The sequence below is a fragment of the Melospiza melodia genome, chromosome Z, assembly GCF_035770615.1.
Source record: "Melospiza melodia melodia isolate bMelMel2 chromosome Z, bMelMel2.pri, whole genome shotgun sequence".
NCBI classification, from domain to species: domain Eukaryota; kingdom Metazoa; phylum Chordata; class Aves; order Passeriformes; family Passerellidae; genus Melospiza; species Melospiza melodia.
The window spans coordinates 54,859,895-54,878,950 of record NC_086226.1 but is presented as its reverse complement, the minus strand read 5'-3'; the positions used below and the strand labels follow the sequence as shown (position 1 = coordinate 54,878,950).

The 19,056-nt window shown below is 39.0% G+C and overlaps 1 protein-coding gene across 3 annotated transcripts in view; it reads right to left on the bottom strand.

Annotated features, from left to right (window-relative positions):
- The window catches only part of NTRK2 (neurotrophic receptor tyrosine kinase 2), a 199,018-nt gene that overhangs the window by 72,684 nt on the left and 107,278 nt on the right, over positions 1–19,056 (bottom strand). For all 3 annotated transcript variants that reach the window (XM_063181050.1, XM_063181051.1, XM_063181053.1), the window contains one exon: positions 10,948–11,136. In XM_063181050.1, the coding sequence (XP_063037120.1) occupies positions 10,948–11,136 (189 nt within the window). The remainder of the gene's footprint in view (positions 1–10,947; positions 11,137–19,056) is intronic.

The window sequence follows — 19,056 nt, the reverse complement described above, 5'->3', positions numbered from 1 at the left end:
CTGCCATTGCACAAATGAACTTCATGGACCAAAGCATCACAAAGCCATTAAACACAACATGTGTAACAGGGTACTTCCAAACCAGAGGCTGGAGAATTAGCCTACAAGCATTTCTCTTGCTCTTTACCACCCAAGAAGGAGCTTTCCAAGCTTTCCTACACAGGGCAGGTCAATGCATTTCTGTCCGAAGGCAATCCCTTTGCTATTTCAATCTCAACTCCCTTGAGTGGAGTCTGCAAATACTGCAAAACTGTTGCTTTTCTTCTGACGAGAGTAAAACAGGGACAAGATAAATCATGTCCTCCTGCAAAGTGGTTGGAACAAATCAGACATGTAATTATTGTGTTTTCTTTGCCAAAAGCTGAAGCTGAGATTCTTGTTTCTTTTCCATTTGTTTCTCCCTTTTTCTGTTCCTACTTTGTATGGAACATGTTGCACTTGATGGGTATTGTTTCCAGATATTTCTTGGGGGCTTTTTGTTAAGGCAGCCACAGGCCTTCCAAGCTGTGGGCACCAAAAAACCTACATTCTTGAAAGAAAGCCTAAGAAATCAAAACCAAATAATCTAAAGAATTTGTACGCAACACTCAGAAATAAGAGTTGCAATGTGGGAATGGCTTCATTTCAGAAAGTTTCTAGCTGAAACTCTGGCTCAAGGAAGTATTCCTAATGGCAGTTGAAAATTCTGTCAAATCTGTCTTTCCTTCAAAATTATATAAAGTGGAGATTGTTTGAAGTAAGATTTAGTTTCTATCCAGTCTTGGGAATAAATAACATTATAGAGACAGCCATCCCATTTTCCATTCCTTCTTTCCAGTTCAATGGAAAATAAACCACGGTGGGAGGAGGAAAGAAGGAAAGCCTCTCTGAAAACAGCTTTGCTTCCCATCTTCTTAATTCTGATTCCAACCATCCAATACAACTCAGAGCTGCTCAAGGCATCCTCTTGCAGCTTTTTCCTGCAGCCTGTGCAACTACTGACTTTCAGCAGTTTCCAATAACCAGTTTTCAAAGGCATTTAGGTAGCTAAAGGTGAAGCAATAATTTACTGGAATTTCCCAAAGCACTAAGCTGACTAAACCTCTGAATTCTATTGACCAGACTTTACACTTTGAAGCTTTTGAGGGCTCCTTATAAAACCAGTTGCTTATACATATAAAAAAAAAATCCCTAGAGAAAGTATTTATATTAGAGTATTATTATATATAATATTAGATATAGAGAGATATGTTGCACTATAGAGAAACAGGAAATAATTGATATGCATAGAACATATATATTTTTATAAATGCAAAAAAATGCCCCCATGCCATATGTTTTCCAATTAATTGTTTAATTGTCCCCCAAAGCTAACAGGCAAGTTGCTAGCCATAGGCACAGCACAATGTTTCATCTGGAGAACTTTTAAGAATTTCAGACCTCATTGCAGCATTTTGACTTAGCTTATTTGACACGTATTTTCCCCTTCAGGAATTTTGTACTTCAGTCCCAGTAAGTCCCTCTCAATCTGCAAATAATAGTCTCCAATTAGTATGGGCACGGAGAGAAGACCAATCCAGTGTTCACCTCATACCAGATTGGTATGCCTCATAATTCACTCCACATTCTGACCTTTGAAGATCAGTAGCCCATTCTCTGTGGAATGTTCTGCTCAATCACAGGCTGAGAAAGCCACGACAACCCTCACTGCCACTTGCTACTGAGCTCAAGGATTGCCTGTCTCTCCTTTTGTCCCTCAGATGTATCCCAGTAAGCAGAGGTCTCTTCAGCATCCTTAACCAAGAAAACAGTAATGAAAGGTGTTCTCACTTCTGTTCAACAAATCAAATAAAACTAGCTTAAGGGCAAGTGAGAAAGGAAGAGCTCTAAAAAATTATCATAAAATACATTTCAGCTGTTGATTAATGATGGAAATATATTCCTGGGATTGTCTACTCACATAATGCTAGTTTTTATATGACTCAAAAATGTTGAACTCGGGTAGTTTACTATACAGAATATATACCTAAATTAAAATGGGCATATTAATTAAACATCTTCCACTGAGAAAAAAAAATCTTATATTTTTTTCTCCAGCTGATCTCGTAGAACATGAGAAACCTATTTAAAGTTTATTAAGAAGATAATGTTGACAAAAATATTTTAAGAACATTATAGAGTACTTAATAATATTACCAACTGAGTTTTTATTATAAATAATTATTATTTTATCTCTGATAAAATTTTAACTGTCTGTTAGGCTCAACTTCTTGCTGATCTACCCTGTATTTGTAAAACAGATAGTCTGAGACATTGAGGAGCTCCTCACCAAAAACCTGTCAAAACCAAAAGTAGAATACTTAAACTTTATGAACCTCAGTGGCATTTTTGCTGGGAAAGGCTTCTCACAACCAGCCCTCATATTCATCTCCAGTGGGATGCAGGGGGAAAGCAGGTCCCTGGTAGAATTTAATAGCCAGAGTATAAATGATGTTGGAAAGGGAGGGACAACAGTGAGCAGGTGAACTCCTGCTGTGTGTGAGCTGCCATGCAAGTCAATACTGCCCCAATCACACTCAGATTCACGAGGGCAATGCATATATTCAGAGTTCTGATGGCTCCAGGCATAACAGGCCATCCAGATCTCCTGCCTGTGGCAGAACTGCAGGCTTGCAAAGCCAACCACATGGTCCTGCAGGACACAAACTGCTAAACTTCTCTCTCTTGTCAGTCTAAAAGCACCAACAGCCTTAATTAACCAACAGCTGAGAGACAGCCGCTGGCGAGAGCAGTGAAGGTGTCACACACAGCTGAAAAACAACATGGTTCATCACACTGTAACTGCAATAAATACTACTCTGTCTTAACCAATGCTTAGTGTGGGTATCTGTATTCCTGATAATCTTCTCCCAAAATTCATCCTTAGTTGAGTTCGTGCTCAGGGTGAACTGCACTTTTACACAAACATGTTCCTGAATAATGATGCAACTTGCTTGGTGATGAATACAAGAAAATTAGAAGCAGGGTTTATGAAATACTTTTGGCTAAAAAGTTATTTATTTCTAAATTTCTCACACTTAAGTATTTCTCAGATTTAAAACTTCTCATGTTATTCTTACTTTCCTGAGATGTGTGTTTGTCATTTAGCCAGAACTTTCACTAACACAAAGAAATAAATCCAAGGCCAAATCGCACTCCCATGCATAGGTTCATGACAGGGATATTTTCAGAATGGATTAACTTTTTTTTTCCCATTCAGTTTAAGTACTACCCATGCAGGTTTCTGTATATAAAATCAACACCCATAGAACCTAGTTTGCAGAGTCTTAAAAGCATAACTCAATAATTAGAATATAAATTACTATTTGTCATTTACTTAGATAGGCGCTCTGGTGACAAAACATTGTATGTATTTCTGATACAGATGTACTATCAAACGACAAACTGAATGTGGCAATGCCATGCAGACTACACTCCAGTAAAAGCACGACACTGGGTTTTTTCATCTTGAGTAATAATTCTCTCTAATTGCAACGAATGTTTGAACTTGTGTCTAATTTCACTTATCTTTCCTAGACAGGGACAAGACTGTGACTGAAGCCCATAGTTGGGCTTGATGGAGACAGTGTACTTCAGTGCTCTGCTGAGGAAGAGCAGGTTTCTTATCTGAAGTCTACCTGACAAATCTAAGCAATTTAAAGCCTTAATTAAGGCTTCACCTTAATTTTGGCTCATATTATGTTGTTGAAATGTATACATTGGATCTTCTTTGCTCAGATGTCCTTGTAACATCTGCTATTTACCCTGAAGTATGTTTCATGGGCTGTTATTTCCAGGTGGTAAAACTCTTGTGCTATCCACAAAACAGAGATCAGAATCAAAGCTGCTCTTTCTTGCAGTTGCATTTCCAGCATTTGGACTTCAGTGAAAATATTTTACTGAATAATCTGGGTGACAGAACAACATTCTGTGTAATAAAATGCAAATATTTTGCAGAGAGAATGATATCTTCCTTTTTTGATTAGACATAAATCAAAAGGACAGATCAAGACTGCAACAAATATTATATCTTGGAGAAAAAAGTGATTCTGTGGGTTCACCTCCACACTAAATGAGGAAACGTATAAGTTTTTCTTTCAAATTCTGAAATTTAGTGAGGTCAAATCCCACACTTTTCAAGTTGAAGCCTTCTGCCTTTGGGAGAATGCTGTCCATCTGACTGGGAAACAAAAAAATGCAGGTGTATTAAGTCTCAGAATGAGCATCAGGAGTAAAAGTATCTAATTTCCCTAAAATGCATTTATTCCTCATTACATTTTATTAGTTGGACAAAGGAAATAAGTGACCATGTTCTTGGGAAAAATATTTGAGACTTAAAAGGTATGGTCTGGGAGAAAAATCCCTTGCCCAGTCAAAAAAAAAATAGTCAAAGACAACTAATGGAATTACACCACTGATATATACAACAGCCATTTCTGACATACCTGTGACTTGACGAACAACTGTAAAGACACACAATTTAAATAGTGATTGCAATCAGGGATTAAAATGCAGTCAAACTACAAATGTATTTAGTCAAATAATAACATTTAACTTCATATATCTTTATATCCTCATTCTGTCAATAAAATATCTCCAGAATAAAACAAATAGTAGAATCAGGACAAGAAGTAAGTATATTTTATATACCTCCTCATAATCTCAACCTCATCCATGCTTGTCTTTCAGCATACAAAGTTTTTGTAGTTTTCAGCATCGGAAGATTCCAAAGTGAGTGCCTTGTTAAACCTCACAATCACAATTAACAATGAATTTCAGGAATAACAAGTTCAACTTGGACAGAAATGTTTTTCTTCCCAGTCTGGATTTCCCTAAGATTTATCAGTTTTGCTTCTCTACATTCTAGCTGCGGAGGTCATAGTGTCTTTTATAGGAAAATGAGCTGCTTATAAATTTTCAGCTCTGCAAGCTTTGGGAGTTGATGGAAAATCCCCAGCCTCAGGGCTTAGCTGGCTGAGAAAACACTACAGCAGCCCTTTTTCTGTAGTCACTCAAATATAAAAGCCTTTCAAAAGAGATGGAAATGCCCACAGAGTGCTTGTCTTGGGCAATCCTTCTTCTGTGCACAGGGACCAACTTGATTAATTTTTACCTTATAATGTTAGGCAAAAATTACCCGTATTCCTCAGGACTGTAGGAAAGTGCAGGGTGACAGATGCAGTCTGGAATAAAGTCAAATGGAGACTACCCACAGCAGACAGTCTGTATTTTGCGCATTGCTACTTTCCAAAGGACACTACCGGCACACGGTGAGCCACACCCAGAAACAGACAAATATGCTACTCTGCATCAGAGGCCTGTCAAGTCCCTGCAGCCTGAAACTCTCTCAGTGAATTTTATTTTTGCTAGTGCCTTTCATTTCATGAGAGCGTATCATGTCCCTGCCTGGCAGAGAATCTTGAGCACCCAGCAAAGAAACATGTGCTGGTGGCAGGCTCTGTTGTGGGACTCCTGGGACAAGGATGCCTTAAAAATACAGACCAGGTGATCACAGCTCCTCCTTTTGTTGCATCTACCCTGGAAATACAGACAACTACGTCTTTTTTCATACTGAATGACTCACTGATATAGATCAAAGGGTTGGGAAGAAGGTTGTCAACATGCTCCAAAATTAAGAGAAACCAGACTGCCTTGTAAGGTGTCAGTGGTCAGAGCTGTCAAAAAAACAGGGTCTTGAACTACAACTAGCTGCACCCTTCTGCAAGCAGCCTGGTAGAGGAACTGCAGCTCAGTGGGCCCTCATGTCTAGCTGCTCCCCTCTGTTCTCTCTGGTGGCTGTGACAGGGCTGAGTCCCCACAGTAACAGAGAAGGGCCAGCTTTGCACACTCATACACTTCTGCTCTGTTCAAATGCTCCTAAACAATCAAAGGTGAATTTTAAAAAGAATGTAATTAATAAAACAAAAAATAATATAATATACAAAAGAGCAAAAAAAAATCCTTTTTTTTTTTTTTTTTTTTTTTTTTTTTGTTGCTTCCTCAGGTTTCTGGGCTCTGCCTAATATTCTGAAATTTTTCTTCCGATTTTTTTTCATCCAAAAATGGAATCTGGCATCATCACCAGTATCCAAGGCCTATGGTTTTAAAAGCAAAAGTACTACGGGTGTCATGATAAAATAATAAGAATAACTGTCCTATTTCTTCTCTCCCTCAAGATTCATTAAAGAAGGTGGACTGAAGCAGAGCACTAGCACACAAAATCTGGCTATGCATATGTTAAAAAGAACTATATAGTTAAAGAACAAGTAAAGTCAAAAAAGATTGAGGCTACTCTTAACTAAACGGTGTAACAATCCCTAAAATGAAAAAATCCCTAAGCATAAATTGCAAAGTTCAGTACTCAGAAGGGGATAAAAGAGGGGTGCTCTGAAAACTTCTGCCTTTAAAATTAGCACTGCACATGCAATTAGCAATTTACTCTGGAACTGGAACTATAGGCTAAATTCATTTTTTCAGATCAGCAAAATAAATAAAAATTGTTTTAGAAAAATTATTTCTGCCAATTCATAATCAGCTTCAGACTTTCCTTAATGGAAGCCAACTAGAAGCAAATAGTTATTATCTAAACTGCGTATTCAGACTCCTACACTTGAAAGAAGAGAATCTGAAAATGCAGAAATACAGAACATACCCAAATTTCCCATATGAAAGTCACAATCCACACCACGCCATCTGAAATGCAGTAGCTATTTATAAGGCCAGTCACTGAAAACATCTTGCCACTAAACCATCCATTGACTAATCAATAAGCCTGCCCAGTACAGAACACTCTTTTCCAACACTGAAATCAATGAAATTGACAAAATTCAGTGAGTTGCAAGAACAGATTAGCTGGGAAGTGCAAACTGATGTCAGTGCAGCTATTTCTTCACTACAGGAGGTCTGAAACCGTGAGCTTGCAAACTTTTTCATCAAAGGGCAAAATTCTAACCTTCCTTTCAGTAGCACCCAAACAACCACGGTGACTTTGTGGGGCAGGGCTGGGAGTTACTGGGATAAGGCTCAAAGACCAGTTTGATTCTCAAAATTTCTTATCCAAGTTCTGCCCTAAGAATCTCAGCCTGGGCACTTCCACTGACATTTTGTGACCTCTCCTGAGGTTTGGCTTTACACATTTCCACCAACACAACCATGTCAGACTGCATGTCTACCATTAATCATGGAAATCTAGCAGTAATGGACAGAAACATTCCAAGTGCTGGGCTGCAAGTTAAGTGATGAAGAAAGCCCATAGTTGCTCTGTGAGAAAAATGGATTTGTTTCTTCTGTCCTCTTTCAACTGATGTGGCAGTCTTGGCTGATAACTTCAGCAGCTACAGTTTCTGCACAGAGGTGTAGAGGACTAGTTTTTAAAATGCTGTAATATTAACTAAAATCTCAAAAATCTTAGGGTCTGTGAAAACTTACAAGATTAGTGAATCTAGTAAAGGTTAGGATTTATGCTCCCAAGACATGACATTGTCCAGCTGCTTTCAGGAGACAAAAATCCTGTAAGATTTGCCATCCATGCAAGGTTCATGGACCTGGTGATGTTACTTTCCTACGAAGTTATGCCTCAATTTTCAAAAGCAACAACTGAACCTTGTTGGTAATTGCCAGGCAAGAGGTTTGCAGGTGGATAGACCAGCACGTGCTTTATAATGGCTTAACTGCAAAGAGCACCATAGCGTGTCCAAACTTCTGGCTCTTTCTCACCTACATGAAATCAGAATTTTCACTATCTGACAAGAATTGACAAATGAGAAATACCTTCTGCTTTCACACAAAGAGGAGCCACGAAGTCTGGTAGGTGTGTGAAACGTGTCTGTGTACCTCAGACTGTATCATTTCAAGGTGAAAATATTCAAGATATTGGAGTGGCAGATGAAGCCACTAGCCAGCACCAAGCAACAGAACATGGAATGGAAAGGAGCTCTGGGATAGCATGTCAGACAGACATATGCTGAGCAAGCTAATGAGAAATACTGGTAGTTAAGCAGTATATATCAGCCAATCCCAACTGGAAGATGGAATCTTCTACTGTTACATCAATTAAAGGTAGAGATGAGTGTTGTGCTGAAATGACAGAAATGCAGTCCTCCTGAGTGAGCACTGGAACTGTGTGACCACTGAAGCTGATGGGTCTTTGGTCTTCACCAGTTTGCTTTTCTCACCCTGAAGGCGGCATCTTAAGAGGAGGAAAGTGCTGTAACTTTTAACCTGAGACAGAGTCTTTAGAAGTCATCAGTCTTTTGATTTAGTTATTCAGTAGTGAAAGGACCAAATTACAAGATACAGTGATGGGATGTTAAATGACACTGATTGTAATCAACTTTTTAATTTCCTTTTAAACACATGCACTGCTAATTCTTTGCAATGAAGCTTGATACAGTGTATTCAGAAATTATTTTCTGTAGATAAGTCAAAATATGGCCTAATTAGGTAATAAAAAAGAAGCTTCACTTACTACTAAGAGCAAAAGTATTCATTTCTGTGAAAATTACAATACAATCTGTGTACAGTTTCATCTAGCTTGATGTCTCACCTTCTTCCACAGACCACCATACACTAAATACAAAAGTGCCTTTTCCAGCATGACTGTCAGTGATTGTTGGGTTTAATGCTGGTGAACAATGGAACTCAGATCAGATAGGAAATAAACAAAATTGTTAACTATCTTGCTGGAGATGAGAAACTATATGACATTTGAAGCTGGCAATATTCTATACAGGAACAAGGTACAAAAGTACTTAGGTTAGATGTTTATAAATACCAGATATACACATCAGGAGGAGGTTGGCAGGTTAAGAAAGGACAAGCACAGCTCTGTAATAATAAACAACTGAGAAAGAAGGAAATATGTGACATTATATCTGGGAAGCCCATTTTTGCCCAAGACAATTTAATTACACTTTTTTTATTGGATAGATGTTCAGTGTGGTATAAGAAATCTGCCTTGGTTTATACACTGCCATAGTTTACCTGATTCTCTCTGCTAAAGCAAAACCACCACCACCACCACCAAACACCCACCAAAACACAAAGTCTGGGACCACAGTGGCAATGTTGCAGAATGCAGAGAATCAGCCCCTCAAACCTCCCCAGAGCACCACAGCAAAGTCCTGAAGCATATCATGCAAGCATTTACACACCAACCAAACTTCATGTACTGTGATTAATTTCCCTGACACCATGTGGGTTTCATTGCAGCACAGAAAACTGAATACAGACTTATGTATTTTTAGGATCAGGACCTACTTAACACAAGTCAGCCATGATTTAATATGTCTGTACTTAATGTGCAGTTTACTGAATGTGAGAGAATTCTAGTATTTTAGTTCAGTTTGTGTTTTTCCCCAGAACAGCACGTATATTGTTTCAACATTGACGCTGACGTTAAACACTCTGCAGTTACTGGTGTTTATTTAAAGAATTAAAAAGTTGTCTAGTGCGGCTGGGAACAGAGGTACAGTAGCCTCATATTTAAAAGCATAGAGAGAACTACTAGGGATGCTGCCCATTTATAATTCTTTAGCAGCTTCTATTTTTTACAAAAATTAATGTTCTAATCAGAATGCATCTGTATAATGTTTTTCTCATGCTGATCATGTGTCACCGGTGATTTCCTTGTGATCCCACTGCATATGCTGGGTCAGCATATTCAGATTGTTATTATCTGCTGGTAGAAGAGGTAATACAGTATTTCTAGCCACAAGATAGTGCCACACAAAAAAGCTATAGTAGTAGTGAACATCAGGGATGTACTATAAAAAGACAGAAAAAGACTTCTTGTTGCAGGACCATTCTTCAGGACTATGTTTAGTGAAACAATCTGGATCTAAATAAGCATTAAGATTCACAAGGTAAGTGGGTAGTTCAGCATCAGTCTTTTTTTGTAGTGTCAGAAGTTATGCGTTCATGTCATGCATGCATGCTGTCATGCACAGGTCAAAAAATATATTTGTTACAGCATTTAAATTTTGCAAAGTTGGAGGCAAAGGCTTCAAACCTTGACAGTAAGCCCCTATGCTACAGTTTGTGCTGGAAAGTAAACACTTAGAGAACTTAGTGTCCTGATGAAAAATAGTAATCTGTGCAGTTACTATTCATCGCAATATCCTTTACATATTTTTTCAGTTACGTACATTAATGCTAGTCACTGGTTCAAACCCCAGAATTTAATATTTCAATTCTGAAATTATTACTGTGTTTGAAAAATAGCATCTAAAGTAAGTGATACTTTTTTTAACTCTTCATAGTTCAATATGTTTAGCTTTTCATATTTTTTCACATTCCACTTGCTATTAATTGAACATGAAAGAATTTGTATATGATACATATTGTCCAGCATGCAACCTTCTTTTCTTCTGCTCTACTTTTAAACATTTAAAACAATTTCTGTCTGTGGAGGTTGAGTTGTACAAGAAATTTACAAGAACTGAAGTTTTAACCCTTATGATTTTTACAACTTTACAAATACTCAGATTTGAAAGTTAGGTTATAATAATATTACATCATTATATGATCTGGTGATGTTGATGTGATCAATTTAAAAATAGTGCATATGTAACAATACTGACTTTTGCTTCTGACCCAAGATCTATTTTCTCCCAAGAATACATTCAGAGCATAGGACTGGCCAAAGACCACTGAAATCAATGGAAAGGCTACCAGTGATTTTGATGAAATAGGGTGGGCGTTTGAGCATAACATTGCTCACTTCATTGCCTTGTCACAAAGGCTGAATTTGGCTTAAGACAGAGGTAAAGCAGTTCATCCCATGTACCTTTAGTAAATAGCACACATTTTAACCCCACCATTCCACTCCCAGGAATTTAGAGTATTTTGTTATGCTAGTTCTGTTAAGGAGCTGCTACACTTGCACAGGTAAAATGAATGATTGAAACACATAGAGTTGTCTGTACTTACAGGTATCTGGCTTGAGCTGGCTGTTGGTAATTCCAAAGTACTGTGGATTTTCAATGACAGGAATCTTTGTCATCCCAATGATGACTGCATCAGGACCCCCCTCAGAAGAAGAAGGAGTGTTACTGCCATTTGAGATGTGGTGGAGGGGACTGGCTGAATCGTCGTCATTGCTGATGACTGAAGATGGACCTAGAGTTAGAAACAAAGATTTTCTTGTAACCTAGTGTATGGTACTCTTCCCTCAGATGAGTAATATTTATCTTTTTTTTTTTTTTTTTTTTTTTAAGTTTTGGTCATTTGTCCTTCACTCCTACAGTCAAAAGCTCTCTTTGTGTGCCTTGTTGAGCTTACCTGAAAAATTTTGTATCTCTTGGTGTAGATGGAGAACAGTGTTTTTTGTCCATTAGGAACTGGAATCAAAACAAGTTTTTTACTGGTGCATTACCTGGAGTAAATGCCATTGTCCAGCACAGTCTGTCACTGTGCAATATCTCAAAACTTGTTGAACTAATTTAGTCATTCTCAGAAATAAGCTATGGAATATGCACATTAACTTTTTTACCTTATGCCCTACTTGAAGCACACAGCAGTAACAGCACAAACCCAGGGAATGCATGCCCTACCTGGCATTACAAGAGGACAAAAGACACAGCAAATGGGCTCATCCTGATGTGGGAAGCTGCTAATTTCTGAAAGAAAGATGGGTTCAGGGCCAAAATCCAGGGGACAATTTGCATAGTTCCAGAGGTGCAGAGAAGATGCTGAGAGGAGTAGAGGAGTAAAACGTGGAGCTACTGTAGAGAGGCTCATCCTGTCCAGGGACACATCCTACTGGCTCTCCTGTCTGTATATAAATCTAGTCAACTTCCAGAAAAAAGTCTATTGTGAATGGTAATTCAGTGACAGATTTTGTTTTGTTTTCACTCCATGCTTTGTATTTTTAATGAAAGTGCCACACAGATAAAATCTTGTAAATAGATTTTAAAAAAATATCCTTCTTAGCACAGTGTCCCACTTCTGTGAACTGCAGGAGCCTTTGAACTAAGAGCAAATCAGCACAGACAACATTTGAACTCTTGACATCTAACCCTGTCACTTAAATTCCACATTACTTCTTCCAGTTTTAGAAAACCAGAAGCACCATTTAGCAGCAAAGACATTTTGCCTAATGTCCTGACTGAAGAGACAGCAGAGAATACACATATTTCACTTCATTCTCCATCCACATTAACTATAGTTTTTTGGGACGACATTCACGTCTTTTAATTGTAACAATCAAAAGACAATGCTAGAAACAGATGGAAAAAATCACCCTCTGGAAGTGCCTATTCTGAAATAGCATCTTTAGCCAACTGCATTTAGCTTTTGGGCAGCAGCAACAGCTTGAGAAGAAGGGGGCAGAAGTGAAGATTTTGAGGACAATAAAAAGCTGTGTTTACTCCAAGTCACCAAATTGCATGTTGGACTCCCAGACTGAGTTTTAAACTGGACAGAAGGAACACTGTAGAGGCAAGACAGAGCTGAATAACCTGCCACATAGATGGCAGCTGTGTCTGCAGGAGGGATAGGGAGTGCAGAGGAGGGACCAGCAGGATCACCAGCAGGTTCTGTATGCACATTACTGAGGACATGAGAGAAGACAAGCAAGATGCATGGCAGCAGACACACAGCTGAAGAACCAGATGAGAAAAAGGACAGTCCCAAACACAACAAAGAAAGGGCAGCATTAAAGAAACTCCTGCTCTTCTGTGGCTCACTGTATCATTAACAAAATTACTTCATCATTAGGCATCAGGGCTCACCGCCATAAAACTTAAATATACTGGCATGTGGCTATTCAACTCTATATTTTGAAACACAAGTATATTCACACCCCTGTCTAGCTTTTCTTTCTCCCCAGTTGGTTTAATGGGGCATGAGGGAAATGTTTTCATAGTTTGAAAAAGTACTTCCCCCCCCCCCCCCCCCCGCCTGAAACACTAGAAGTAATTTTTCAAATACCTGGCACTTCACAGGAATGTCACTGTTGACAAATGTAAGTAAAGCCTAGATCTCTGCAATTTATCAAATGAAATACTCATACTAAGGCTGGTTTTGTCATTACTGATCACTCAGATCCCACATGATTGACTCTACTGGGAAAGATGCCAGGATAAAGAATTTCTGGTAAAAATTTCTGTAATGAAGGGCAGAGCCTAACAAATTGTGAGAATGGGCCACTCAGATGGCACAGCCAATACTTGTGTTAAGTCACAACACATTTTTCAGATGCATAAGAGTTTTTTGCACAAACATTTGGAGTGCAACACATTTCAAACTGCATTCAGGTTTTTCATAGATACCATCCGTACATCTCTAAACTTTCTGAATCTCTACTTGTTGCTCAAAAAAAGCAGGCTGTTTGATACTTTCTTGGGAAAACAAAATACTTTTACATTAATATACTTTAGAATGAGCATCAAATCTCTTCTCTCATAACAAACAGGGAATTCTCTCCACTCTGAAACTTAATAGATGCACGTCTTTAAGTCCTTTTCAGTCCTGCTGTTCTCTGCTGCACAGGAGGAGGCTCTTTTGTCATTGTTTACTTCCAACATACATGCCGTGATGGCAAGGAAAAGTCACCATTGCACATTTCTAGGTGTTAAACTGGGATAATGGCTAAGGAACTCAGTCTAGTCATTGAATAATTTCTACAGTACTTCAAGATCAAATTTTGTATGGTGAACTACTGTTTTCAACCAGTATAAACTGCAAAGTGCCGCAGGTGAAAATAGACAATTGTTCTGTAAATCTACTCAATTAGGTTTACTGGTAAAAGCTAGTCTTCTGTGTGCTATGAAGCAGGTTCCAAGTATATACAGCTCTCTGAAGTAGGTGAGGGAAACCTGGAAAATGAGGTCACTTTCATGTCAATTCCTGGCAGTACAAAACCATTTAAGAAAAATTCAATTCTAGGAACCTTGTTGCTACATCACTCTGCGATCCCTCTTATTAGCAACATCTCATGCAATGGTTTTTGTGAATAGTTTTTTTGCATTCAAAATCCTATTCCCTGTCTATTTGTTCTCTAATTAAGATAATTAGAACACCTCAGATGAAATTTTTTGTGTATCAGAGGCAGATGAGTTCACATCCTTTCAAACTTCCCTTTTCCTGACCTTTTTGTATCAATGTGAGCAAGATTTTACATAGACCATTTCCATACTTGTTTATTTGTTAGACTATCTACTCATCACAAAGCTGCATTTAATTGTCTGAGAGCACTAAGCCACATTACAGCTAAAGACCAGCCAGCTCTGCAGCTGGCTATGATATTCAAGTAATGTAAAAGCATTTCTAGGATGCAAGATGAGACTATCACCTGTGCTGACAAGAAATGAGAGCTGCCCTTTTCTGAATGGGCTCTGTGCTCAAAATGAAGGATAATTTCTTGAAGCACCTTGGAGTGTGGTTTCATCCACATGAAATGCAGTCACTGAATTACTTGCCAAAGGTAGAACAAGTATGGTAATTGCACTCAGTCACCTACTACTGCCTCTGGTTTTCATAAAATCTGCTCTTGGTTTTACACCTGAAATATGAAAATTTTTGACAAAATGTAGTAGGTTGAAGTGAAAGTCATGGGTTATCAGTAGTCACTAGCTATTGCCAAGAGGTGATTCACAGTTGGCTTAAGCTTTTAAGAAGACTCCAGAGACCTTCTACCAGTATGCTGCCCAGAATCTTCCCTTGATATCACTTTTAGGCAATTTCTTAAGAAGACAAGTTGGAGCCAGACAAGAATCGGTACTCTGCTTTGGGGAAGATGTGGGCTATGCACCACGGAGATTAATTTGTCTTCTGTTTGATATTAAGCTAAGGACTTATCCATTCCGCATCACCTAGGCTCAAGTAGAATCCCTTTTGTGTACAAAAAAGCCCAGCAGCTCTGTAAAAAAGTTGTGACATGTAAGAAGACCAATTCTAATTGAAACTGATGAGCTAAAGCAGAAGAGACACCTTTTCAGCTTTACTCAACCAAAATGCCTCCAACAGCTGGGAGGGGAAAATCAACACATAATACAGGGACAGGCAGAACAGCAAACTTCACTTACTGCACATCCCAAGGAGAGCTGCACTATCCTTCAAACAGTGTATGTCTGCACTGTACTTTACCTTGGTGGTGACAAAACAATTGAATTTCCCTAGGTTAAGAAATAACATTTAATTCTATTATTTTCAATGTGTACTCCTATTTTTGAACAGACAAAGGAGATTCATTATTAATACATACAGCCTTTCATGACAGGAAAGGCTAAGAAAATTGGGATTGTGCAGCCTGCAAAAGAGAAGGCTTCAGGGTGACTTCATTGCATCCTTCCAGCTCCAGAAGGGAGCCTATAGGAAAGATGAATCAAAACTATTTACAAGAGCATGCAGTGACAGGACAAGGGGCAATGGCTTCAAACTGAAAGACAGTAGGATAAAATTAGACATTAGGAAGAAATTCTCTGCTGTGAGGGTGGTGAGGCACTGCAAAAGGTTGCCCAGAGCCATTCTGTGACTCTATTCTATGGTTCATTATACTCCTATCACCATCAGAGTTAATGCAGTTTTAACGTGCATGCTACACTGCTATTTGTTGGAGCTGCTTTTGCACGACACATTTTTGTGCAACACACATCATTCCAATTGTCCCTGAAGTCACTGCTAATGGCTCAGGCACACTGTAAGACAATAGGAGTAATAAAATACCACAAACCTGCCTTGATTTTAGCTTTGTGGTTGGAGCTGTGCATTTGCAAGGATGGATATACTTACTCAACTGTTAGGAAGCAGGTCATGGAAAAGCAGCATTTATAGGGACAATTTTGTGCTGTGTCGCCTTAATAAAAATTGTTCCTTCCATGAAAAATTATGTTGATTCTTAGGATGGTTTCTCAGTGGACCTTGCACTAGCATTGGCTCTTGGCTTCCCTGGGAACAGGAATCAGTCTGTGCCAAGACATGGTAACAGCACACTGCCAAGTTAAAAGCACAACAGTGAATGCATGTCACATGAGTCAGCACCTCTGCTAAATTCCAAGGCTATACTGAATCTCCTCCTTTTTTCTCCTTTTGGGAGGGATGTATTTTTTTAGTAGTTAAATACAATGTTCTGAAAAGCAATTACACAAGATTTCATGTCCTGTGAGATTCCCATGTTTGCTGTAGATTTTTATATTTTCTGCCTGATTGAAATGAATGTATTAGGCTTCAGCAAGAGCAGATATTCAATTTTTCATCTTATCAAAGCAAGAGCCAGCCTTCTCAGCAGAAGAGACACCTTTTCAGCTTTACTCTAAAAATTGTGATCTTATCTTTCACTCCCTCTGGAAGACAAGTAATCAATCACAGCTTGGCACACTTTTTTTCTGACTAAGGTGTTAAGTTTTACTTCAAATATTCCTTTGTATTCCCATGTTCAGAAACTGTGGTACCAAACGTAGTACCAACACTGTTAGAGTGGACAAGAAAGCCAGCACAATAGAAAGAAACGCAATTATAGAAGAAATATTTTATACTATTGGTCTCGTAAACTGCAGTATGTTATATAGGAGGAATTGGATTAAAAGATGTAAATAGAACTCAAGGAATAAACCCCAAACCAAACCAACCAACCAACAAACCAACCAACCAACAAACCAACCAACCAACCAACCAAAAGAAGATGAATATGCTTCCAAAGAGTAACAAGTTAAGTCTTGCTTTGCTTGGTGGAGATGTTCAAAGCTAAGTCAGACTGTTCTGCCAATCTAGAGTGGACTTACCAAAACTATGGTCTTTGCTTTGCAGTTGCCAATGCTTGTAATGAGGGAAAGCTCAAGGCAAGGCACTCCCATGATTTGTCAGCAGTTCAGCTGTGTGGAGCAATAGCACATCTTGCCTCTACCCACCTTCTAATTGACCTTCCCTATCTCATATCCCCGTCCCTGCCAGCTACCCAGACAGCAGCCATTAGTCTTAGTCTTTGTGTAGCCATCTCTAAGGTCACTGTCATATGCAGTTGCAAAATGAGTGTTAGGGGGTTAATCCTCCTTTGTTGTGGTGAAGGAAAGTGAGAAGATCACCCTAAAAAGCATTACACCCAAGTTCATCCTGCTAAATCATATTGCTCTTCACAGATCAAAGAGTGCATGTCCTTCTACCCTGGAACAGTACACTGAGCCAGAACCCACACTGTTACACATTAAGTCTGTGACTCAGAAAACTGAGACTTGCCAGGCTTTAGTGTTTAAAGGATAAACAATTTCACATCTTCTGACAGGTATCATCAATCTATTTAACTGATTTACACCCACCACTGCTTGTTTAAGCTTGTACTCTGTTGCTTCTTGACATATGAGATGAGAAAAACCTTTTGACACTGCCCAAGAAGTTCAGTTCCCATCCAAGATGATGCTCCCAGGAAGTCAGGAGAACCCAAACAGAGCACTGGAGAACATCCTCACATCCAGCAGACAAATACCTCTGTTCCCCACCAGCATGCGCTTCCAACATTCTCTGAATAAAAAAAGTAAGTAGGCTTCTAGAAGGTCTCCCAAAGGAGAGTGGAAAATCAGGGTTTAAGCTCCAGAAGCAATACCTAGGAATCTGCTCACTTACAACTACTGCAAAACAAATTGGAGAAATCAGTTTGAAAATCATGATGAAATTAGACCAATTCAATGATGAATTGTTTTGTTTGGATGATCAAGGACAAAAGGTATTTTGCCTTTGTTTTCATGTGAAAAATCAATGTTTAACTTTTTCTCATTTGTTGCAGCTTCAGAAGAAGCCTAAATTGTTTTGTTTACACTGGACCACTTTCACACAGAGCAAATTATCTACATTGTTGGATTATCTTCATTCTCACATGGAATAATTTAAGTAATGCATACCTTTGAGTCTAATGAAATAACAGGTATGTTATTTAGCTTTACGGTACCAAATTTCCAGTGTTGCTAAGTGTCAAGATGCCTTTTCCCTAAAACACATGTTCATCTTGCAGGAAAACTTATTTCAATGCCTAGCTCCTCTACAGAGGAACAAACACACAATCTGGGTAATTTCCATTGACATGACTATGCACAGATTTTAGCCACTCAATATTTCATCAGGGCTCTTTGTTCTGGCTTTGAATCTAAGAGCCACAGCTGCATATTTGTTTGCTTGGGTTTTATTCTGGTGCGTGACTGTGAAAGAATCCCAGTCAGTTCCTTTCAGCTGCCTTTCTCCTCACAACCTCCTCTATACTTCCCTGTATCCATGCATTCCTGCATCCCCTCACACACAAGCTTAGAGCAATTGTTTCTGCAAGGGACGACTCCCAAGGATAGCCTAGGGGACCCCTTCATAATGCAAGCGACTCCCAAAAGTCAAGCAACCTACAGGGTGCAGGGATAAAGACACTGGTGTCTTGGTCTGGGGCAGGCTGGCAAGACAGTTCACCCAAGAAACCTCCTTTGCAGCACTGCAAAGCCCTGTAAGAAAAAGAATGAGGTGTCTAATACATACTTTGTCTGGAGAGGATGAAAGGCTCCTAACCCCTCTGCCCTGGTTTCAGTCTAGGGCCAGCTCTCCCCAGGGATGCTATCAGCAAAACCTCAACCTGCATCACAAAGATTGCTGATTTCTCTTTCCCTTTCAGCCAGAAAGAAAGGCATTTGTGAAACAGACCTAACAACTGCAATCTGGCATGCATTGTCACATTCTTATTCACCATAACCAATAAATCCATGTAGATCATCCACGATGAGGTATGCACTACTATTATTTTTGATTTGGAGGCAACAGGAAGAGAACTTTGACACTGAATTACCCAGCACTGAAGGTGGGATCTCTGTCAAAGTCACGACTAAGACCTGGGAGGAATAGGCAGCTCCAGCTGTCAAACCATGGAGCCCTTTGGGACTCATAGCCCTCCTCGGATATAGGATGAATGGTGGCTGTACAGCTGTTCACTTCTTTGTGGACACATTTGCAGTATCTGCAGCTCAGCTGATGTGTCCTCTCATGAAGAACAAGGAATTTATGGCCTCTCATTATTGGTAGTCAAATGAAACACAGACCTAAGAAAAAAACCTACCTGGGATGTGGGATATTAAT